Below are 24,681 nucleotides of genomic sequence, written 5' to 3' on the forward strand. Positions count from 1 at the left end.
AGAGCAGTTCTCTCTAGGAGGTCTCGAAGTGGATCGGTGAACAACCAAACAATACCAAGACCCAAAAAGCTCTGCCTCCTACACACACACACACACACACACACACACACACACATTCTCTCAGACTCTGTACTAAGATGTATTTCAGCTGGCAAAAACCAAGCCCCCCCCCATGAGGTGGTTTGTCTTCTAGTGGAGAAACATCACCTGATCTCTCACAAGTCTGTTCCCCATCCCACACTTGGGATCAAAACAAAAACATGTTTACATCCACTACACTTTGCTATGTCTCTGTGTCCTTAGCCTTATAAAGTAGAGTGGTGTGAGTTGTTTCAAATAGGTAGTGCATAGTCAGAACCCTCCCAAGGACACCTGGGGAAGTGAACTCCCAGAGAACAGTTTTCTATCCCCAGAACAAATAGCACCACCAAGGGCTTGATTGTACTTTTCACAAACATGGAAGGTTTTCCTAAAATATAACTACAAGAAAATAAAGAAATAAGTGTGGAAGGAAAGCATGCCTTTTTTTGTATGCTTCTGAGGCGGGGCCTTACCTAGCCCAGACTGGCCTTGCGTTTGCTATGTGGCAGAGACTGCCCTTGAACTCCTGATGGATCATTGATCATTTTGTCTTCACCTCTCATGTGCTGGAACTGCAGGTGTGCACCATCACACCTAGCTCTTTTGGGGGGCAGGCAGGAGAACATTTCTAAAATAGGTGCCCAAAGAAGCACATGTCCAGTACTGCAAATATGGCCAAGAACCCACGGTTGGGGAATCCCCAGGGGCCAGGAGTAAACCTATTACTATTATTGTACTAAATAATAATAATAAACGGCCCTATACACTCATATCTCTCTTGGCCCATATGTTAGTGCAGGTCTTAGACCTCATCAGAGAAGCTCCCTTGTGCAGTAGTGTGTGTGTGTGTGTGTGTGTGTGTGTGTGTGTGTGTGTGTGTGTGTGAGACACTCACAGCTGGTCCAATTGCAGAGGACTAGTAACTGGGAAGCCCTCTGTCCCAAATGAGACACCTATACCATGCCCCTCCCCATGAGGCCCAGGAACCATAAGAGCCAAAGATGGAGGAGGACCAGGGCTAACACAGTGTCCCTGTGACGGACTCCCAGCAGCTGTGGCTGTCTGCACATGGCCTGGGCAAGATCAAGGGAGTCGTTCTAGTATAAAGCGGGAGGGGACTCAGGAGCCTCCCACCCCTGACTGAGAAACGTGGGCTCTTGATGGCCTCCTGGGTAGGGAGAGTCGGGTTTCCTGAAGTGTTTTATTTAAAAAAAAAAAAGTGATAAGAATTGGGGTGCGGAGGGAATGAATATGATCAAAATGCATTGTAAAAATTTTTCAAAAATTAATAAGACATTAAAAAAAAAACAAGTAGGATGCACAGAGCATAAGGCCAGCATTCAAGGACTTCTTAGCTCTTAATGAAGGACTTGTGTCGATAGAAAAGTGAGGGGAAAGCTGGGCGTGGTGGCGCACGCCTTTAATCCCAGCACTCAGGAGGCAGAGGCAGGCAGATGGCTGTGAGTTCGAGGCCAGCCTGGTCTACAAAGCAAGTCCAGGACAGCCAAGGCTACACAGAGAAACCCTGTCTCAAAAAACAAAAAAACAAAAAACAAAAGCAAAAAAAAAAAAAAAAAAAGAGGGGAAAACACAGACTGGGAGAAAATACTTGCTGTCAATGTTTCACCCCAGGAGGGTGCTCTTGGATAGGCCTTGCTGAAGGGTCTCCTTGCCTCTGTCTGGGAGGGACAAGAGCTGGAATGACACAGCAGAGAAATGACACACCAGGGCCAGCAGCCAGGTCGGCTAGTCATCTGAGCCCCTCCCCACAACCAGGGATGACCAGATCCAGCACACACCGAAACTCAGAGAACAGTCTCAATCCTGGTCGGCCCCAGCCCAGAAAGGCAGGTGGTAAAATGGACAAATTACCCTGTCAAGTTCTAATATGCAACCCCTAGGAACAATCCCCCGAGGGCCTGTTCCAGAGCTGAAGTGTGAAACCGGTCTTCATGGTGGATTACCAGCCTAAAGGAAGCTGTCACCTTCCAAGTGGGAGGGGGGCACGCTGTGGCTAATTCTGTTTCTCTCTGGAAATTCCTTTCCTTGTCCAGCTTGCTGCCCAAGCAACACTTCTTGTCACCACAGTCCCTGGGAGATTAAAGAAAAAAAAAAAAAAAGGAATCCATGTTCGGGGTGTGTTAGGGTTGGGGTGGGTTGGAGGCGATTACAAAGAATTTGTGGGTGTATTTTGAAAATCACTGAAAGAAGAAATGGTCACAGATGTCTCATTCAAGTAACTTCTCCTGGAACTCTGTACCCTTTCAGGGGGACAGCTGTGGAATGCCTCTCCTGAGGGAGAAAAGGGTGGGGCTGTAGCACCCACAGCTACTACTCCTGGCTGCTCTGTCCTGAAGGGTGCCACTTTGTAGAGTCGTCTACAGCTCACCTGGGAATTTGAATGTAGACAGAACCGGCAGGCGCTTCAGAAGTGAACAGTGGCCACACCACCATCCCCCGCCATGCTAGGTGAGGGTCAGTGGTGTGTGTGGTGGGGTGTGACCGGATAGGGAGATCAGAGAGTTTACTGATAAAGTCACGTGAGTAGTGAGGTGAGGGAGCAAAACACAGAGAGAGCAAATGGGTGGGGAAACGGGCCTGAAGAGCAGCCTGGGAGTGTGGGCTGGGTCCTGCAGAGTTTCAGCACAGGCTCTGATAGTCCCTAGGAAGGATGTCCTGCGTCCTCAGGATTGTGCCTGAGGTCCGAGCTCTCCTGAGACTGTGCCACCAAGTAACCTTGGCACGGTTGCCCATGTTGTCTCAGAAGCTTGCCTGTTTGTCCATCTGCCCCTTTGGCCATCTCCACAAGCCACTCTGGCCTCAGGTGTGATGGTAGGACTTGAGTCCCCATCTCAGATGCCTTCGCTCCCTCACCGCTCCTCCTTAGGACCAAGTGTCATCATCTGGTGTCATAATATCCTTCTGATTGAATTATTTGCAAAGCATATGAGCTTCTTCCATCACAAAACGAAATGGAGGCAATTTAAACCTGAGTCCAATGACTGCTTACTACTTGCCAAAGAACTGGAAGGCGCTCGCTGGTGCTGAGAATTTGAACATTAAGTCCGAGACCGCTGGCAGAGGCTGAGTTCCCTTTGTTCCCTTGTCCCAGCCCCTTGCAGGGAGATGGAGCCATAGAACTGGTTCCAGCCAATGAGACATGAGAGGGAAAGAATCAAGGTCACCTCCGCAATGAAGAGCCCAACTCTGGGGATGAGGTTTCTCTTCCTCCGGCTCAGGCACCGGTGTGACGAAACCATGTTGTAGGAGAGGTTTTAAAACAGTGTTAGTTCCTCCTGCCAATTACTTACTGCCTGTTCTGCCACCAGGGTTCTGTCTAATCCAGTGCTGTTATGGCTTAATTCAGTGCCAACTGCTTTCTGACCAGCCACTGCCAGCGCCCTGGCTTCAGGCTGTGCTTACCTTCTCTGCATGTGAGTCTGCAGTCTAGGCTGGCCTCCACTGGACAGCAATTCTGCAGCTCTTGCCAGGTTATTAATGTGGCTGTGTTGAGCAGGCCAAAGGCTAGCCTTGGCTGAAATAGTGGGTATGCTCGCTCTGTGTGTGTGTGTGTGTGTGTGTGTGTGTGTGTGTATGTATGTATGTATATGCAACATATATACATTATATATATGACATTGTATCTCTTTTTTAAAAGTACTTTCAATATTTACTTATATTTATTGTATACATGCATGAGCATAGCTTGCAGAAGTTAAATCTCTCCTTTCTCCGTGTAGACTCCAGGAATCAGACTTGGGTCATCAGCCTTAGAGAAAAGCCCCTTTACCTGCTGGGCCACCTCACTGGCCCATATGTATCTTTATTAATTAAGACAAGTTACAGGTAAAGCCCGAGTTGACAAGGAGGGTCTGTATAAGGACATAGCAGACACAGCTCACTGGGCCTACCTGTGTAAGGTTGCTGTGTGGCCTCTTCTAAACAGTCTAAGCCTCCAGGAGCTCCTCCATGCAAAAGACAATGTCACAAGGTATTGACTACACAACCCATAATCTTTAGGATGTGGTCATGTCTATGGCAACCAAATGTCATATTTGTCCCTTAAGAAAATAGCTAAAATGAGGCCGGGCATGGTAGCACACACCTTTAATCCCAGCCCTCGGAGAGGCAGAGGCAGGTGAATCACTGAGTTAGAGACCAGCTTGGTCTACAAAGAGTCCACGACAGCCAGGACTATTATACAGAGAAACCTTGTCTTGAAAAACAAAAACAATTTTTTAAAAATCCAAAAAGAAACAGAAAATAGCTAAAATGATAAATCCTGTTTAAAAAATCAGCTCCCTGCTCTGGAAGAGGAAGGAGTGAATAGTGAGTTTTAGACTTAAAGACCAAGAAACCTCAGACCCTGGTGCCATTCTGAAAGCATTTGTCAGTAGGTTAAGTACTTGTTATGAAGTATGTATGTGACACATAACCAGAGGAAAATCGAACTACCGAGTTCATTCAAAGAAAACCGTGGTGGGAGTGGTGCCCTGTGACAGAAAAGCCTGCAGATGACTCTGACCCGAGCACCTCTGACACCCACTGTGTCTACACTTAGGCTAGAGGACTGTCCATGCCTAGGTAATGCTGCAGAGAGAAGTCTGCAGAGGCTGGACACATGGACGTGAAGACTCTAAGACACCTTCCAATAGCTAGAATCCTGTGAGAAGAAAACACCCACAAGACATCATTTCTTAGTCTGGCTTCAGGAAATGGCCAGGTGTTTGAAGGCGGGAAGGCGGGAAGGCGGGAAGGCGGGAAGGCGGGAAGGCGGGAAGGCGGGAAGGCGGGAAGGCGGGAAGGCGGGAAGGCGGGAAGGCGGGAAGGCGGGAAGGCAGGAAGGCGGGAAGGAAGGTGGGCATCTTGGCTTGGGGTCCTCGCTGAGAGAGCTCTTAGGCAGGAGCCTCCAGGCTTAATTCCATCAAGAGCTAAAGCTGACCCCAGGCAGGGGTTCAATAGGGGAAGAGGGCTCCCCCTTTCTGAGGACTAGGGGGAGGGGGAGACTTAGAGGAGATGAGGGAGGGGGCTGCAGACCAGGTGTAAAGTGAATACATTAAAAATAAGTAAATTTAAGAATGATTTGAAAAGATCTACAGCTGAGCGCCTGTGCCTCCATTTCTGCATTATTTTCTGAGGTCTCTTTCCTCTGTAGCTCGTGTCGCAGGAGACCACGTGGCGAATGTAACAGAGTGCGTGGGGTGTTGCAGGGAGAGCAGGAAGTATATAAAAAGCCAGAGACATTATAGATGAGAGGTAAGTGGGGCCCTGACAGGCACGCAAATGTGACTTTCTGGCCAGCTGACTGCCCCGATAACTCGTCCCTTAACCTAACCAGGACTGACAGAGGCACAGTCAGCTACTCCCGCAGCCTTGCAACCCAGGAGGCTAAGCTTGGATTTTCCCTTACTCTTGGACTGTAGCAGAAGGGTGTTTAGATACTTACATACATAATATCCTGGGCTGGGTGCTTGGGGATGAGAACAGAACAATGAAATAATTATTTCTTCACAGTTGGCTGGACAGCTGGGCAGCGCTGAGGCTGTCCGTAGAGTAACTAAGGGCGGGCAGAGTTTGGCAAGTCCATGCTGACTCCTGAGAGGCAGAAACTAAGGCAGAGGTGGCCTGAGTTGGAAACTGAAGCTGAGGGGCCTCCACAGTCCTCAAGGCCTTCTCAGAGTCACCCAGAGAAGCCCCCATGAGGGGGTGATTAGAGTGAAGTAGAGGCACCTAAGGTTTACCAAGGAAATGTTCTTGCCTGCTGAGTGAGCCGCGGGAAGAGAGCTGGCCTCTTGCTGAGGGAGAGAGGGGATGGGAGGAGAGTTTCTGGGGGAAAGAGGTGACTCTTCAGCTCTATGGTTTGCCTGCAGCTAGAGAGCCCAGATCACAGGAGAGTGGAGCAGCCTCCACTAGGAGAGTATCTGGTTGTCAGCCCCGTCAGCCAGTGCCCAGGACCTCCAGGACCTCCAGGACCTCCAGATGTGAAACCTACATCCTAATAGCTGAGCAGAGGTCTGTGATGGGGAGGGGACCCCTTGGAGTCCGGTGTCAGACAGGAACAGTGTCCCCTCTACTCCATGGGTTGAGGGACAAGAGCAGGGCAGGCCTGGGATTCTCCCTTTGGACTAAAGCCTGGAAGCCAACAACCTGCAGTACGGGGACACCATTATCCAGCATGCCACCCTCCCTCTCCCTCCCTCAGAGCCTTCCCTCTCTGACAGCCTGTCCCCACCCAGAACACTAATCCTTGGCATTTTGGGTGAATGCAACTATCTGGGCAAATAAACACTTGCCTTAATCCTTGGTTTGAATGTTAAGCACACTTAAAGCTAAAATAGTGTGTCTTTGGGACACATGGATGGCCTTGGGAGGGCCTACAAAGGGAGAGTCACTCTACTGTGATGCTCTATTATGTAGTCAGAGACAATCCTTAAAAAAAAAAAAGATTAAAAAAAAGGATTTTATTTTTTAGGCCCGGCGGTGATGACACAGACCTTTAATCTCAGCACTCAGGAGGCAGAGGCAGGTGGATCGCTGTGAGTTCAAGGCCAGCCTGGTCTACAAAGTGAGTCCAGAACAGCCAAGGCTACACAGAGAAACCTTGTCTCAAAAAAAATTTTTTTATTTTTATTATTTTTAATTATGTGTAATCTGAGTGTGTGGGTGCATATGCTCTCAAAGGCCAGAGGTATCCAATACCCCTAGATCTGGAGTTAAGGGGTTGTGAGCTGCCTGATGTGGGCCCTGAGACTTGAACTCGGATCCTATAGAAAAACAAGGAGACATGCTTTTAAACCCTGAGCCATTTCTCCAGCCAATGCTTTACGTATCATTATATAATCTCAGAGCTCATTGTACATTGTGTGTGCTTGCTTTTTGTTTTTTTCTTTTGTTTTTGTTTTTGTTCTAGAGCTGTGTGCTGGTCTCCTTAGAAAGCACTGCAGGTGCGAAATGAACTTTTGCTAAAGCAGACGAAATTATTTTATAGCCAGAAACGCAAGAACACCAAGCAAGATTCTTTCACCAGTCAATATAATGAGGAGGCGCTACCTCTTGGTGAGACAGAAGGCTAAGAGATCCCAACCCCAGAGGCCTGAGGGGCCAGAGCTACAAAAGTGGCTTCAGCTCTGGGCTTTTCAAATCACAGACAGGCCAGGGCGTGGTGGCGCACACCTTTAATCCCAGCACTCAGGAGGCAGAGGCAGGCAGATTGCTGTGAGTTCGAGGCCAGCTTGGTCTACAAAATGAGTCCAGGACAGTCAAGGCTAACACAGAAAGACCCTGTCTCAAAAACCAAAAAAAAAAAAAAAAAGAAAGAAAAAAAATCAAATCACAGACAGGGAAGAACATGAACACACAGTCAATACTCAGTAGTTACTAACCCAGAGTTTGTGGAACCCTTGTAGGCGAAAGAAATTTTACAGCAGATCACCAGGTATATGGCATTATTATAACGCTTATTTTAGAGATACATTTATTTTACTGTCCACTGGTATATTCCAGTAATTAATTTACCACTGTACTTGATATTCTCCATTCACTAGCTTTGTGGTCCCCATTATTGGCTCTTAGCTCCCATTCCTCCCTCAGATTCTATCTCTGCCACCACTAGTGCGTTCTCCACCTTGCCACATCCCTAGCGTCTCCCTGGAAACCTCTGACCTCCTCAGTTCCTGCTGGAAAGCCACCATGGACCACCACCTCCCCACATCTCCTCTGGTGAGCCTGTCATTGTATGTGCTCCACGACCCCCACCAGACAGTGTTCTAGAACAGTGCCCGCTCTTTACTACCCACAAAGAGGGCCCGTGGCTCTGTCAGTAGTGAAGGAGGGTGCCCACTGAGCAGGCTGGGCACTGGAGAGTAGGATGGCTCGGGCCCCAGAGGCCACCCACCTGGCTTCCCTGGCAGAGGGACAGAGCTATCCCAGCCCTGGATGGAGGTCCTGGGGCTAGGTAATCACACAAATGGACACAGGCTGTTGAGAGACAGGCTCTATTCCCTAATAGAATTTGCCCTCAAGTGCAATTTAATTTTCTCTGAGGCGGTCTCCAGCCCCTTTGCTACCCTCCCCCTAGGCAGACCAGGCTTTCCCAGCTTATGAGGGGGAGCAGAGAGCCTTTACCAGAGAAAGAGGAGAAGGCCTCCTCTGTGCTCTGTCCTGCGACTTGGAGCACCCCCACTGGCCCTTCCTGGATGGGGATCCCACACCCCTCTCCTGATTCTGGCCTCCCTCCACAGCAGGGAGAACAGCTGCTCCCATCAGGACCCCCCAGTCTACGCTATGGAGACAGACCCTTTCTCTGACCTCTGGTAAGTTCACGTGGGTCCAGAATCCCCTTTGTCCTTCTGGGTGAGAAAGGCTTGGGACCACAATGGGCAGGAAGGGGTGTGGAAGACACAGAGATGGGAGGGTGTGGCCCACACATCCTCAGTGGAGGGGACAGAGATCATCTCTGAGATCAGCTAGATCTGTGGCTTGAGACCCAGCTGCCCAGAGTCCTGGGGATCTCCTGGCTCAACATAGCTACTCTTGTGCCTGGCTGCCCCTAAGGCAGAGCCTTCTTTCCCCGACTCTACTGCGGTACCCTGAAGCCTAACCCTGGGTCTCTGGGAGTCTTGGAAGCTGTGGGAACCCTAGCTTGGGTGAGCATGGGGAGCATCTTCAGAAATCTCCCCTTCCTTCTCTTGAGACCCTTTTTGCAGCCCCACCTCCTGAAATACAAGGGTATAGAGAGGTCTGGGCAGGATCCCACTGGTTGGAACCCCCTTGTCATCACAGGGTTGGGGGCTCAGGGCCACAGGACAAACCAGAGGTTGAAGTGAGCTGTGAGAAACAGCAGAAGAGGAGGGTGGAGTCCTGGGGTCAGCTGAGGGACTGTGGGTTTTAGGGATGCTGGATGCCGTGCCCTCCTCCCAGGCAGTTCCTGGAGGAGCACCCTCTCCAGCCCGTGCTCTTTATCTGGTAGCGCTGGGGTGTGAGCACCGGAATTCCTATTTCTTTGCTGTCAAAGCCTTGAAAAGAGCAGAGGGTGGGACTGAAGATGACAGAATGGATGGGTAGTGGGTCAGGGTCAACTGCAAAGGGGAGATAGTCATTCCTCAGGCTGGCCACCTGCTCGGCTGCTGCTGCGGCGGCGGCAGGCTTGTGCAGCTGAGGTCTCTTCTCAGTGTGTGGGGCCCACTGCTCTTGGGTTACACTGGTGAGCATCCTCCCCCTTCATCTGTCCCAGTGAACGCTTAATTAGTCCTTTACTGATTGCCAGAAACTGGGCTAAATGTTAAAAGGAAAGGGACTGCTCTGTGTCTGTGTGTGTGTGTGTTGTGTGTGCATGCATGTTGCACAGTCCCATGCAAGTCAGAAAGCCCTAGGGTAGCACCTGCCCAAAGGAAATACCAGCCATGCTAAAAGAAGAAACAAATGAAATTAATGTTAATAGTAGATGTTATTTAACACAATATATCCAAAATCACTGCAATACATAAGTTTTTAAAAAAATCTTAATGAGCCGTTCCTTGTCCCTTTCTATGTACTAAGCCCTTGGAATCGAATGCATAGTTTACATTTATAGTACATCTCTGTTCTGATCAGCCACATTGTGGTGAGTGGCCACTGTACAGCACAGCAGGGTCCTCAGGAGGATACTTTTGGTGAGACTCAGGGGCCAGCAGCATCGCTCAGAAGGCCATTAGAAAGACAGAATCACAGACCTCAAACCTACTAAGGCAGAATCTACAGTGTTTAAACCAAACCCCCATGTAGTTATGAGCATAGGGATGTCTAAAAGGGCCAGGGGCATGGGACCCTAGGATGTTCCCATGAAGGATCGTATATAACTTGCCCCCCAACAATTAGGAGACTTGTCTGAGTATTAGCATGTAAGCACAGGAAAACAGGCTCAGAGAGTCTAATTCCCTATAGCTATAGCCATAAAACTCAGCAATGAGTGAGCCATGGTTAATGCCCTCTCCCCAGTCTCTCAGCATTCCCTCCTTGATTGCCCAAAGTTACAATTAGTCCCATGCCTTGGTCCCTTCTTTGCTGGCAGACAGGCTAGTGAGCTACAGTGGGCTCCGCATAGGAAGCGGGTGTCATGTGAAGGGATGGGCAGGCCACAAGACCTGCTGTGTTTCCTGTCCTCAAACGCCAAAGACAGTTGGCATTTGTCCACGGGGTGGAGGGGGGGTGCAGGGAATGGGAGGGGTTGTACTTCATGCTAAGTGGGCTGCTCGTCTTTGTGATACTATCAGTTTGGAATTATGGCAATCCCATTGCACAAACAGGTAAGTAGAGGCTCCGAGTGGCTGGTCCTCCAGCAGTGAGCTAAGTTGACGTTGACTCTGAAGCGCACCTGGTTCCAGCGTCAGGACTCTGCTTCTTGTCCCGTGCTTCTCCTCCTATAGATCTTCTTCCTGTTACCTCTGCATACATGAGACACATCCACACTTTGTGGTTGCAAGTCAGTTCCTGAGGGAAAACTGCTGAGTTAAGCTCCTCCAGGGGGAAAAAAAAAATCTTTCTCCCAGATGATGAAGTGGTTGTTTTATAGATCAGCTTTGACACCTGCAGCTATTTCAAACATAGCCAGGACTGGACCTTCTCCCCTCCGCCTCCCCATGGGCGATGTCATCCTCAGGAGGAGCTGAGGAAATGGCTTAGGGGCTCTGCTTCCCCTTAGAAGCTTTGGGGGCCCAGTCTGGGTCTCAGAGCTTTTAGCCAATTGGTTCCTTGAACTGATCTTTTGAGTTCAGGAGTCTCTGAGTGCAGGAGGTTGGAGAGGGAGATGGACAGGGAGGGAAGGCCAGCAGAAGCCATCTGGAACCCCAAATTGTTCTTCACATAAATTTGGGGGACAGAGTGACTCAGGAAACACACAACGGAGAGAACATCATTGCAAGGTGGTGTGAATAGCAAAAAGCCCGGAAGAGAAGATGCAGAGCTGGTCCCTGATGCATTTTCTCACTTCTTATGTACCGGAGCAAAGGCAAGGTGGCCATGTCCATGGTGGAGAGGGGGCTTCCTCAAGACAGTGAAAATATTCCCCACGGAGAAATTAGGGCACACTGACCACATGATGAATGAAAGAACAAGTCTCTACCTCCCAAGTGGGAAGGACAAAGAGTGACCATGACCATTGGGGGGGGGGGTCATCTCCACGATCTCCCAAATTCTAGTCTGACCATACAGGGCAGGGCGGGTGTAGCTCAGCTGACAGAGTGCCTTTCGAGCATGCACAAAGTCCTTTGTTGGATCCCAGCATTGAATAAACTATGTGTACTGGCACATATCTGTAATATGTGCCCACCTTGGGAGGTGGAAGCAGCAGGGTCAGAAGTTCAAGGCCATCCTCAGCTACATAGCAAGGTCCAAGCCAGCCCCGTGTATACATGAGGTCCTGTTTTAAAATTTTTAAACCCAGGAGAATTTCTTGTTCTCTAATTTCTCTCATAAGCGCATAATAGAAAAAAAAAAAGGGTTGCTGGGCAGGGGTAGGCAGGGAGCAGATACTAGAAAGAGATCTAATTGTGATGCCAACTGACCTTTTTAGAGGTGCTCTGGGTAACCATGCAAGGAAGGTTTGGTTCTTCCCAAGTAGCCAATGAAAAATCGGAAAAGCCAGGGACTTTCCAGCAGCTGCTCCACAGAGGAAAATGTTCAAATTGAGATTTGAATGCTGATAATCACAGCCTGCTACCTAATCGAGCTCTGATTCCATCTGACGCAAAGAAGGCAGATGCCTCCTAGAGCTGGCCTGACTTTATTTCACGGGTATACTGTCGAAGTAATCTATGGGTTCAGCACTCCAGGACATTGTTTTCCAAGGCCAGGCACGGAAGCTGGCAGATAGTAGATGCCCAGTGAACGCATGAGAGAATGACCCAGGGTTTCTAGATTTCTGAGTGGATATAAAAACGATTAGCTCGGACAGCAGATCAAGGACAGTGCCCAGATTCACTTCCCACTTCCTGCCTGTACTCAGTCCATGGTACAAGATGGTGGCAAGATGGTTCTTAGAGGCTTTGGCCTTGCTGAGTCAGGTACACCACATGGTTCTGTGCCCAGCGATCCTCAAACGAGACTTATTTGGTAGTGCTGGCAAGGACAGAGCCTGCCTACCTGGATGCACATGCCCCTGAAAGACGTCCCTCAATTTCTCTTGCTCCACTTCACTTGTCTATAAGGCAGAGGTGAGAATGGACCTGCCTGGGAAGATGTGTGGGCCTTAACTAAGCCACACAGAGGGGGGCCCTCCAAATGGCGTTGTCAATAAATGCTACTCCCCAGATTTCTCTAAGAATCTTAGTGTCCTTGTTTTGTTTCTCTGTAACTTACTGAGGAAGGATGAAATGTCCAAGTACAGGACTGTGTCTTTTCCATGTCCCTTAAGTTTCTTTGTCAAGGACATGGGGCAGGTTATGGAGCAGGGGTGGCCTTCTGCTCAGCATCCCAGCCGAGAGATCCCTTTTGAGGTTCTGGGAAGAGAAGGAGACAAATGACAAAGTGGTGGGTCCACAAAAGAGGCCAGTGACAAATGACTGGAAGGACTGGGTGGACAGATGCGCAAGAGCAAAGGCCCCTGTCCTTTTATTGGAGAACTCCTCACAGCTCCCTGAACAAGACAGACGCTCCCCAGGGGCTGGGTGGAGGTTTGGTCTCCCTGGTTCTCTCTGCCTGGATGAGTAATATGGACCGGGGCAGAGGGTCTATATCAATCTAGTCCTACAGAAAAATGAATGAAAATTGAATTCCCTGAGGAGAATCGGGGAGCTGTTATCCAGACAGAGATAAATCAAAGGATGCCACAAAGCCAGGGAGAGCAGGTTTGCAACAGCAGCACAATAATTAAGGAAACAGTTTCAAAATGCAAATGATGGAAGTGCTTAAGAGGGATGAGGATAGAGAAGCGACGGTTAGAGATGGGGTGAGGACAGGGAGCAGGGGCAGTGAGATTTTTTTTTTCCTCTGTGGAGAAAGGGGATAGGGTTCCTCACTTTGAAGGGTGAGCCTGCCCACTCCCACGAAACTCCTAAAATGCAAGGGTTAGAGGGAACACAAGCCTGTAAGAGCAGAGCAGAGGACTGGGCGGCAAAGGCTGGATTTAATTTCTAGTCGGCTCTGCAGCTTATTAGCTGTGTGACCTCAGGCAAACCACTTAACCTCTCTGATTCCTGAGAATCATACCCACGTCCAAGCGTAATGTTGAAGATCAAATGAGATAAACTATATGGAGGGCCTTCATAAAATGTAAGCGCTGGAGAAACTGCAAGCTATCATCATTCTCCCAAATTGGATTTCTCCCTCTTGGAGTCGGATCCACTGACATGTTAGATTTCGTTCCCAGAAATGTACTGTATAAATGTCTAGAAAGTGCTAGATTCTTTGGGCTGGCTATTGACCATCTTCTCTGACAGACCCACAGAAAGCCACACCACCACTGCCTGTCTCCTGGGGCCTACTCCCTGGAAGGCGCCTTGCCCATGGCCACCCGAGAGAATAACTGCCTCTAAGGAGTGTTCTTCCCAAGAGGCCGCCTTCCAACCTGGGAGCTTGGTGAGAAAGGGCAACCAATTCCAGCAGGTGCCTAAATTCCGAGTCCTACCTAGGGTTTTCTGGGACGCTCCTCATACTGGAGCTTGGCTGGAGTTGGCCATCCTCTCTTTCTGGGCAGGGCGTGGCAGAGGCTGCTTAGCCCCTCCTCCTAGCCTGTTTGTCCACCCACCAGACCACCACTTCTTGGCTTGTGGAGAGGAGACCCAGCAGCGACCAGGTGGAAATACTTACTGCGATACTTGCTACAGTTATACACTTTCAATAAATGTTGTTATTGTCACCGACATCTGTACCAGACACTAAACATTCAGTTTTAGGAACGCTTTTAACTAATGTTTCCCTGTCAGCGAATGCAAAGGCAGAGGCCTCCAAGGGAAATGAAACACAAGAACCTTGGGAATAAGACCCAGCACATACCAGGGACAAGTGCCCAGGCAAAGAGTATTTTCCGGCTGAGGTGCATTATGGGTAGGTGTGGGGTGCCATGGCACAGAGAGGCCAGGCTGCTGCTTACAGGTTCACAAACTATAGCCATGGATCTGTCAAGGGACAGATGTGACACTGGCATTCCGTCCATCAGCTCCGCGACAGCATCACCCTAACCTAGTCACACTATCCCCTACTTGGTGACCTACCAGTACCCTGCACCACATGACAAGCAGGCAGCACCCAGCCAATTTATGTCAGAGGGGGGACAAGAATTGCAGAGGATGATTTTAAAGTAGTATTTCATTTCATTTGTTTTCTTATTTTGGGTTTTTCAAGACAGGGTTCGTCTGTGTAGCCCTGGCTGCCCTGGAACTCACTCTAGGCCAGGCTGGCCTCAAACTCAGAGATCCACTTTCCTCTGCCTCCTGAGGGCTGGGATTAAAGGTGTGCGCCACTACCACTGCCTTATACTTAATGTATAATTTTAGACTATAAAGCAATTACTCAGAAGGCTGAAAGCAGGGGGTTTCCACAAGTTTAAGGTTAGCCTGAGCTACATAGTGCGTACTAGGCCAGCTTGGGTTGCAAAGTGAGACACTGTCTCAGGCTGGGGTGGAGTGGGGCAAGGGTGGGTCAACATACCCAACTGTAGTCTCAGCACTTGGCGGGTGGAGAGGCTGGAGGATCAGGAATTCAAAGTGTTTTCAGCTACCTATCAAGAGCAAGGTAACCTAGGCTGCATGACATCCTGTATGTGTGAGGAATTCCTAGATTTACTGTACATTTCGTTACATAGGATTCCTTTACTAACATCATTGAAAAATATAGCTACATAACATGAAATCTTGAAAGTAAAAAAAAAAAAAGGTTCATAATACATTTTTCTAATATGCTTTGAAAATAGATTTTTTGAATAGTATTTTGATACATTTCCTTGTTTTCCCTCCTCTTTCTTTAAAAGCAATTTTATCAGTTTTTTTCCTGCTTTGTAAAATAATGTGCTTATTAAGAAAAGGCAAAAAGAATAAAATAAACCATCTATTCTATATATAACCACATTTATATTTTAGCATATTTTTCTGGTTATGGTTTTTAAGGTTCTTAAATTCATATTATTTTATAATCTCTTTCCTCATTTTCTAATATATATCCTACATTTTCTACACTATCAGATTTTCTACTATTTCTAATGATTTCATAGCATTCAGTTTGCTCCATAGGGTTGGATAGATCTCTCTCTCCCTGTGTCTGTCTCTTCCTCCCTCTTTTTTTTTTAATCCCCTTCTTTTCTTTCTTTCTTTTTTTCTTTCCCTGGAAACGAAATCCTGTGTTTCCTACATCTTACAACTGAGCCATACTCACAACCCTTATGTTATTTTCTTTTTAAAAGTACAAATACCTTGTAACTTTGTGTTTATAATATTCTTAATCACATTGTGTGAATACATTTCTACATAAATGGCATTTTAGGCTATAAAATATCTTACCCTAGACTAGGGATATAGCTCCATGGTAGAACCCATGCCTACTTGCCTAGCAAGTGCAAAGCCCTGAATTCTCTCCCCAGGAGCAAAACAAACTATTGTCAAAATGCCCCCAGAAAACATTTACATTCCCATTAGGATTTTTCCCTGTTCTCTTTACACCCAAACTAACAATAGGTGTTATCTGCTTTTCTAATTAACTAACATTTTTTACTGGTTGTCTCAGCATTCCCATGTTGCTGGACTTTATAATTAGTTTCAATGACTGCTTCAGATACTACCTAGCAAATCTAATATGCTTCTCCAAAGCACTTTCTTTTGTTGTTTACGTAGGATATATTCCCCTTCCAGCAATAACGCTGTATAAACATCTTCATGCATGAATCTTTAAAAAATATTCTAGGTTACCTTTTGTGAAAAAAAAAAAAACCACACTCAGAAATGGAATTACATGAGCGAAAAGATAGGACAATTTTATGGTTTGGATACATATACATATCCCCAAATTTCTTTCCAAACGGACATTAAGAGTTTATAAAGACACCAGCAATGTCTGTGAGAGAACCATTTATAAACACCCTGACCAACTGATTCCCGATTTCCTCCCAGGTGGTCATTTAACAAACAAACAAACAAATAAATAAACAAAGATGTGGGCTACACTGCTTTTTTCCCTTGTGTTTGCTTGCTAATGAAGCTGGCATTTCCACATATTCTCTGAATTTGTGGATACAGCTCATAGGTAAATAGGCAGGCAGGACCCTAGTTAGTGCCTGGACCCATAGAAGTTACTGTGACCTCATTGGAGATAGACCCTAAGTAGCACGCACAGCCACGCCCTCCTCTTACTGTCCCAAGCTCCTCAACCACCAACCCTAAAACACCAGCAGTAAGAAATTTTCTCAGGAAGACTGTGAAGGCGCAGCGTCCCCCTTCCTGCCCATGCAGGGTCCTATTAGGCTAGAAAGATACATCTGACTTCCAACGACTACATTAGGAATAGTGGTGGCGAAGTGGCTGAGCCTGGGGGCTGACAGGGTGGCATTCTCGCGCCGGCAGTCAGGAGTGTCTGAAAAAGTGCTAGAGACTTCGTACTAGCCTTGATCCTTGCTTTATTTCCTCCAGGAATGAGCATGAGGATAATTCGTTTTCAGCGCACACGTGTGTGTGTGTGTGTGTGTGTGTGTGTGTGTGTGTGTGTGTGTGTGTGTGTGTCTTGTAAACACAATAGCAACGCAAGCCCTTAGTTGGTCAGCCGGGCGGGGCGGGGGGAACCCCACGCACATGTGGCAGGTGACCGTTCAAAGCGCCCGCGGTTGCCGCTGGCTAGGCTGATGGGTCTCTGGGAGCCAGAGAGGGCCGATCTGGGTGGATACGGCCAGGAGACACGGGAGGCCCCGCGGTGGGGAGGCGTGGGACTAGGACTGGACCGGGGTGATGAGAGTGCCCGCTGTGGCGGTAGGCCGCGGTGAGTGTGGGCACGCACAAAGACCCGCACCGCCCTGCCACCTCCCCGCGCGGCCCGGGCCGCCTTCCTGCACCCGGCCCCGGGCGGCCCTCTGCGTGACTGGCGCGTTCCCGAGCGAGTACGGGCTGTCCCTGGCCCAGCCTCAGCCAGACGCGGGGGAGAGAGAGAGTAGGGTCTGGTTAGTACGAGCAGGAAAGGAATTGGCCAGGAAGGGGGAAAAAGTGGAGGACGGGTGGAAACGTCCAGTTACAGAACAGCTCGGTGGTGTCAGAGAAGCTGGGAACTCGGAGCGCCAACCGAGGGTCCTCCAGGCCCTGACCCACTGCGCCCCTCCCCTTGATCCTATTGGAAGGATGCTGGGGACCAGCCCGGAATCCCGAAGCTCGGGCAGAAACCAGCTTGGCGCGGACACCGGGCTCCAGGACCACCTGCTGCCGCGGCCCAGCCAGCCGCAGTATTTATAACGGGGAACGAGCCCGCAAGGCGGAGTGGGGGAGGGGCTGCGAAGCCCCGCCCCACTTCAAAGGGCTCCGCCCTCCCGCACCTCCGACTAGGCTGGAGCCACTGACTCCCTACCCCCGTCTCCCAACTGTGGCCAGCCCGGGGGTCTGCAGCCTGCTGCCAGGTTGGGAAGACTGGCCAGAGGGCGGGCTTCCCTGCGGAAAGCGACGTCACGACCGCTCCTGCAGTGTGAATGAATCAAAATGCCTGGGTGACCGCGGCCTCCTGGGCAGCCGGCACGCGAAGGGTGGAGGGGGGGAGGGGGAGAGGAGAGGGCGGGGGGGGGAGGAGGGGGGAAAAAAAGCCAGAGCTGCTGCAACAGCGTCTCCTCAACCCGGGATGTGCACCAGCCCCGAAGAGCGAGATCAAAGGGGTTTGAAACAGCCAGAGGACTGGCGGGGGGGAGGGGGCTGGCCAGCCTGTGGAGTCCTCCCGCAGAGGTGGAGGGCTCCGCTTCCACTGTGACTTCAGCGGCCTGGTTGGGTTTATTATTATTTTCAAATTTCCGAATCCATCCAGAGGGAGAGAGCGAGAGATCTCGGTAGACTGCGACTTGCTGCCTCTGGCTCCAAGATGATGCAGAGCGCGGCTGTCCCCGCGGAGGGGGCTGTCAAAGGACTCCCGGAGATGCTCGGTGTGCCGATGCAACGTAAGACACCCTCCTTTCTCGCTAGTTGAATTTGATAACAAGACAGCTAACTGCCTCAGCGGGTGCGGGGAGGCCAGACGCTGCTGTTGGCACTGGCCGGGAGGGGTAGGGGCGCAGAGGCGGTCACAGAGCTGGGGTACTCGTCAGTGTTTGCTTGGCTCTTGGCTGTGTGGGGTCAAGTATGAAAGCTTCCGGGATACTGATCGTGGGGGGCCTAAGGGTACAGAAAGTAGCATCTTTGGCCCGTGGCTTTTATGGAAACCCTGGGGAGGGTGCTGTTTGGGGGGGACAACAGAGGTTTCAGGCTGCAGGCCAGGCCCTAGGGCAAAAGTGGTCCCCCAAATGATTATCTTCCGCGGCAACCGCCAAAGCTCACAGAACCTCTAGTGCAACTTCATCCCAGCTGGCGGGAAGTTGGAGAGTGCGTTCCTCAGGGCTGGTTGTGCGGAAGCCCCCTGTCACACGCTTGGTTTCGGCAGTTTGAGCGCCTGGTTGAGTCCTAGTTGTTGCTGCCCCGGGGCACACGCCGCCTGTGTCGCCGCCGACAGACTGCTCCTTGTGAGCGAATGCACTCGCTACATTCCAGCCAACGGAGGAATGCAGCGGCGAGCAGCTCTGGGGCGAAGTTATGGATTCGCGTTCAGCCTTTGCTTTGGTGCGGGTAGGCAACCGTCCTGGCGAGGGCTTAGAAGAAGCCGAGACTCTGATGTGTGGGCACTTCTTTAGCTCTCTCGATTTTTTTCCAGCGCCTGCAGTTAGCAAAGGGCGGAGAAGTTAGGGCAAGAGGCTCACTCAGGTTTCTCGTTATGTACGGGTGTGCTCAGGGCAGAGATTTACTGGGAGGGAATTTATCTGTGCTTCTGACTCTTGGACAGAGAGAGTGAGAGAAAGAAACTGTGTCAAGACCTGAACTGGTACCTCAAGCTTAGCGCTCACTTGCGGGCTCCTGGTTAAATCTAGTCCCACAAAGAGCTGCGTTGGGCTAAATGCCCCTGGTCACCCTAGAGAGATGAAGGGTTCCCTCGTTAGGCATGCCAAGAGGCTGTACTTCCGCCTGCGATTGCTTTAATGGTGCGGTAGGAGTTTATTGTAAGTAAGAGCAGGCTTGCCCAGGGATAGAGACCACCTCACCTAGGGCGCAGCAGCACAGCAGCGCAGCGCAGCGCGCCCTCCTGCGCCCCAGCTCTCCACCGCAGGCCTTCTTGCCCAGCATAACTCACTGTCCAACCAGTGTCTTGAGCCTTACTGGGAAAAAATTGGAGAAGTAAATAGAAGATATCGCTTCACTCGAGCCTGTTTTAGAATGTTCCTCGACTGTAGCCTGCAGTTTTTGTCACCTGTTGGCAAACAGTTTCAAAGTTCTCTGCACGTTGGAGAACTGCAAGCAGTATTTGTTGCTTCCACTAGCCCACCGAGGGTTTACTGTACCTCTTGCACAAAAAGGGTCCCGCCACCGAGGTACTCAAGTCTTTCAACTACGTAGCTATATTCCTGCTCGAGTGAAGGCAGTCTGGGAACGGAGAAAGGATGTGTGGGTGTGACTCCTGTCCTCTCTGTTTAATACGTCTGTATTCTAATGACTTCAGTTCACAGATGCCCTGTCCTCTGTCCGCATTCTGGACTCTCCCCTGAACATTTTTGGCATGTGCAAAATTTAGATTGTTTTGATTTTTGTTTCTTTTGCTCAGGGAGGTTGAATGTCAGGAACTGACTTTGTTAAAAGACATGGAAATCATTTTAGCTTCGAGACATTTTGCCAAGGCTCTGAGTTTGGGCCCACACTGTGGAACTCACGCGGAGGTAAAGAAAAGAAAGCTGGGCCAGAGGAGGGGGAGGGGAAGAGAGAAGGAGGAAAGAGCCGCACTTATTCCAGAGTAATTCCCCAAGGCAAAGCCAACCAAGAGGGGGCGGTCAGCCCTTCCTTTTGTCTTTCTTGGGTTCTGTGTGAGAACGAGGAGGTACGTTGGAAGAGGCACCAGTCAAGACTGAAGGGTCCAATCCCTGAAGAGACCAGGATTTTCCCCCTTCAGTCTCCTCTGCTCCCTCCCCTCACAAGCATACCTACCAGCTTTAAGCTGTGCCTGGGGGGCAGGCTGGAGTGGTTTCCTCTCTCAACTTACACAAACCTCCTCTCTCCAGATGGTAGGGCTTAGTGACCTAAGGGAAGAGTATGGGATACTTCCTTGGGCGTGAAACAGAAATGAGGGTAATGACTCTCTCAACCCCTAGAAAAGATACAGCGCAGAGAGACTCAGGAGATGGACCCTCCGGTGGGCCAAGCGAGTGTGGGTTGACCCCCTTCCTCACAGATGCTGCCTTCATTTCAGTCTTTCCGAACCGCCATAAACAGAGTACTTGACAGCAGCACAGGGCTCCCTAACCTAGGTATCCATGATGCCCTGACCTCTAGGGACTTTTTTGGATTTTAAATGCAGGGGTTTTGAGGAGGAGGAGGGAAGAGATGGAAATATCACCCCGCCTGTTTGAGGGCTGGTAAATACATATTCTCCAGGGAAATGTCTCCATTGGTGTGTAACTTCTCTCTCTCTCTTCAGTGTCTTCTCTCCCCTGCCGTTCAGCTATGATCAGTCCCTAGGTAGGCTGTTCTCTGTACCCGGCAGCTTTTGTGCTTGACCCCTCAGAGGTCCCTGCCTGGCCTCACAGCTCAGATGGCCTCCAGTGGGATGCAGCCAGCGTTTTTGATAAACTGCGCCTCTACCTGCGGCTGCCCAGATGTTGGCCACTCAAAGATTCCGGAGACAGAAGGCTGGCAGTGATGCCCAAAGCAGCCTGGGGTCAAGAAGTAGGGTTCTGCTTGCTTAGCTCTCCCTTTGGTCCCAGTTTCTCCCTGGTAGAGGGTTGAGGAGAGGTCCTTTCTAAGGAATTCCAAACCGCTGCTCCTTAAGGTGGGTGACCCTCCTTTGATGACACCTTTGAGGTCACTTCCAGGACCCTTTTGAAAGGGTTCGGTGTAGGCATCTTTCTCAGGCAGGGCGGTGTGGATGGGTTAGGGGCTGCGGGTGAGTAAATCTTCGCAGCACCTGCTCCCACAGCACCTTCAGGTCTGATGAGCTCGTCGGGTCTCAGAGTTCTGTCCCCACCGCCTTACATCTGGATGCTGCCGGCTTGGCCCCTCTCCCCACTAAGGATGTTTAGAACAGTTCGGGTGCATAGGAAGGTGAGGAGCATTGCCTGCCCTTTGTCCTGGCTTCTAACCCATCTTCATTCACACTTCTTCCTCGGCATCAACCAAAAGGACAACCAAGATCTGGGGATTCCTGGAGGCAAGTGGGAGAGAGGTGGAAGTGATTAGCCTTCCGAGTGGCAGCTGTGGTAATATCAGGACCAGTGTTTCTGCCTCCCTTGCTGTCTGCAAACATAAGACTGTAAGCGCCCTGGAATCTCTAAACTATGGCAAGAGGCATTTTGCGTTTGGTGGGTTCTTGAGTGAAGAGTCCGTCAGCCTTCTCTCCTTTCCCAGAGACCCACTGAGGAGCATAGCTTTGCAGATCCAACCGGTCTAGTCCCAAATCCTGCCCTCCATCAGTGTTTACAATCCTGACGGCTGGCTCGCGGTGGGAGACCTCCTTTTCCAGGTCTCAATTTCTGCCTTGTCTCCCGGTGAAAGAAAGACCCCACAAAACCTGAAAGTAGATGTGGGAGAAAGTCAACAGATTCCGATACACCTCAAAATGAGCCTATTTTTATTTTTTGCTGTTCCAGCTGGTTATTTCCCCCTCCCCAGCGCTTCAAGCCTGGGGAGTTGTGTTTTGCCTTCCCTAACCGCAGAACCCTGCCCAGCCCTCAGCCAGTCGTAAGAATAGAAGACAACCCGGGAGACAGCAGCTAAGTTAGGACAACGGGTGGTCTAGAGCCGAAGGGACGAGCCGGCTCTGGCAGTCCCCTTTTAGGATGGCAGTGAGAGCAAAAGGAAATTTGGGGAGACAAACGGGCCAGTTCCGCCAGGGCTATAGATTTAACAATTAACCCTCATCATGGACTCGGCGGTGGAGAGGGTGAAGTGGATGAAGGGCAAAGGTCTGCGCTTAGCTGTTCCTCAACGTCCCGGGAAGTTGCAGAGTCGGAGGCGGGAGCAGGGCAGGGAATCCGACTCTTAATTCCATGCTGGCTACTTTGCTGGGACCGAGGTGGTGTTAGGAAGCAGTAGCATGTTTGGGTCTGGGAGGGCGACCCTAGTGACCCCTCTCTGCCCCGTGGGCACCGTGGGCAGGCCTGTGCAGAGTAGGCGACTGTGTTGGATTCCTTCTCGCGCACCTGCAGGTAGCGCGTTCTCCTGCAAGTATGTGCTCGATTTGTGCCCAGGCTTCTAGGACACTCGCCGGTGTAGGCAGGTGCCGCCGCGGTTGTCCTTGGGGACTTTGCGCGCACTGCGGCCGGATTAACAAGATCGCGGGCTTGAATGGGACAAAGGTGGGACTGCTTGTGGCCACTGCGCCTAGTTGCACACTTGGTCCTTTTCCTTTGCCCTCCGCTCCGCGTGCGCCTCTTCTTCTGGGTTCCTTCTCGCACCCCGAGGTCTAATGTGACTGCGGCAGTCGAGCGTCTCTTGCTTCTGAGCGGTGGCCAGAAGAGGGGGGGGGGGGCAGCTGCAAGGTGCCCGGGCGACAGAGGGCTCAGTGCCAGAGAGGCCGCCCTGCGACCCTCAAGACCGCCCGTACCCAATTCGCGCCAAACTCCGGGAAAGAACGAAGTGAAGAGCAGCGCCAGCCGCGTTCTCCGGCAGGACGTCGCTGTCCACGGGAAACGCTGCTCGCCTTCCAACAGCAGCAAGGAGGCGGCCGGCACCTTTTTTTCCAGTTCGAGTCTCAGCTCCTCTCTCTGAGGACTTGGAGAGGGCTGGCACCTAGGCAGCCTTGAGAAACAGCAAGGTTTCTCGGTGGGCAGCGGGTGACGCTTGACCTGTGGCCGACCAGTTGGTAACCCCTTGCCCGCGAAAACGAGCTTGCGTTGCCCGTGAATGACACGTAGGGTTCCAGAAGGCGGTGCTTGGATAACGACAAGGCACAGGCTTCATCCCGTGCCACTCCAGGATCGGCTTTTCCTTGGACAGGACTTTAACAGGAAAAAGAATAATAATAAAGTTACTTTTATACAACAAGGGCAACGTACTTTTAAAAAGACCCGAAGTGCAACTAATGGCAAAGAAAATTATTAGAAAAGCTGGCATAGGATAAAAACGCAGGAAGTTAGGGGAGGGCAGCCGACGGTCCCGCCTGGAACACCTCCACCCTGACAAAGGGGGTTAAGGCAAGAATGTGGGCTGAATACGGCGGGGATTAGGGATCCGGGAGCCCTCCAGACGTCGTTATCTGACTACAAATTCCGGAATGATTTTTAAACCGAGTATGTTCTGCAGGTGAAGCAGGGGCGGGGGAGGTGGGAACCCCGCAAAGCAATTTCTTCCCGTTGAGTAGACAAAACCGTGGGCGACGGGTGTTTGAACAGTGACCTGATGACCCCGTTGACCAGGTGTAGACAGCCTCAAGTCCTAAATATTTGCATTGTCCCAATTTCCCATTTGCTTCGGATTTTAGTGCGCTTTCACTCCACAGTACAGTCAATTAGCGATTACTTACCACCCGCATTAGCAGAGGAGCTGGAGAGCCGGGGAGAGTGCCCAGTACCGCGGAGGAAGAGGCCGGGAGCAGGCGCTAGCAGTCCTACAGGAATGGGCAATTAATTAACTGGGATTAAGGGTACTTTCTGTTGCGTTAAGAAAAGTCCTTTGAGACTCTATTTTTGGGGCTGACATGGTGACTATTTGGTGGGATTCTCTGCCCTTCTAATTGAAGGGTTGTGGGGGGGGGGATGGGGAGGGTTGGACGAAGGGACCTTGTGTTGTTTCTTGCAATTAGGGACATTTATCAAGAATTGAGCTGAGACGCTTTGGGTGCGCAGAGCTGATGCGGAGGAAGGAGTGAGCGATGTTACTCACTTTGGGAAAGCCAAGGCTAGCGAGCCACTGAAGCGCCCTTTGCCATGGTGGCACAAAGCGCATCTGCGCGCACTGCCGAGTTTAGGGATGGGATGGCTTGATGGAGGCCCCCGATTTGCCTCTGTAATGATTTTTCTGCCCTTCCTTCCTTCCTGGAATTAGTATTAACACTGCCCACAATACAGATGTGTGCAGACAGGGCCCACCCAGGCTTGGTGTCTTGAAAGTCTTCTTTCCTCTTGGTTACCCCCCACCTTCTCTTCACTTCTTCCACCTCTCCCATTTGTAGTGAAATCTTTTCAGGAGTATGGGGTCCAGCTGAAATTCACAGCACAGAGGGTTTTACCTTCAGGGTGGTGAGACCTACCCCCTCTGTCTGTTGCTGGAGCCTCCGATTGACAACGCAAGGTGCCAGGTGTGAAGTCCGGAAGCTGCCCGGTGCTGACTCTTACTGCTCTTTGTAGAGCAGAGAGAAAAATCAACTGGAAATGGGTGCAAAGTGGTAGTGAGGTTTGCCTTTCTCTTTCTCTTTTCTTTTCTTCCTTCTTTTTGTTTTTTCTTG

The 24,681-nt window shown here is 50.4% G+C and overlaps 1 protein-coding gene across 1 annotated transcript in view; it reads left to right on the top strand.

The window, feature by feature from the left end:
• The first annotated feature begins 18,082 nt into the window (after positions 1–18,082).
• Positions 18,083–24,681, top strand: part of LHX4 (LIM homeobox 4) — a 41,097-nt gene continuing 34,498 nt past the window's right edge. Inside the window, exon 1 of the mRNA XM_084772841.1 lies at positions 18,083–18,163. Coding sequence (XP_084628967.1) covers positions 18,088–18,163 — 76 coding nt within the window. The 5' untranslated portion in view covers positions 18,083–18,087. The remainder of the gene's footprint in view (positions 18,164–24,681) is intronic.

Source organism: Acomys minous (assembly GCF_964271855.1).
Source record: "Acomys minous genome assembly, chromosome: 1".
Lineage (NCBI taxonomy): Eukaryota > Metazoa > Chordata > Mammalia > Rodentia > Muridae > Acomys > Acomys minous.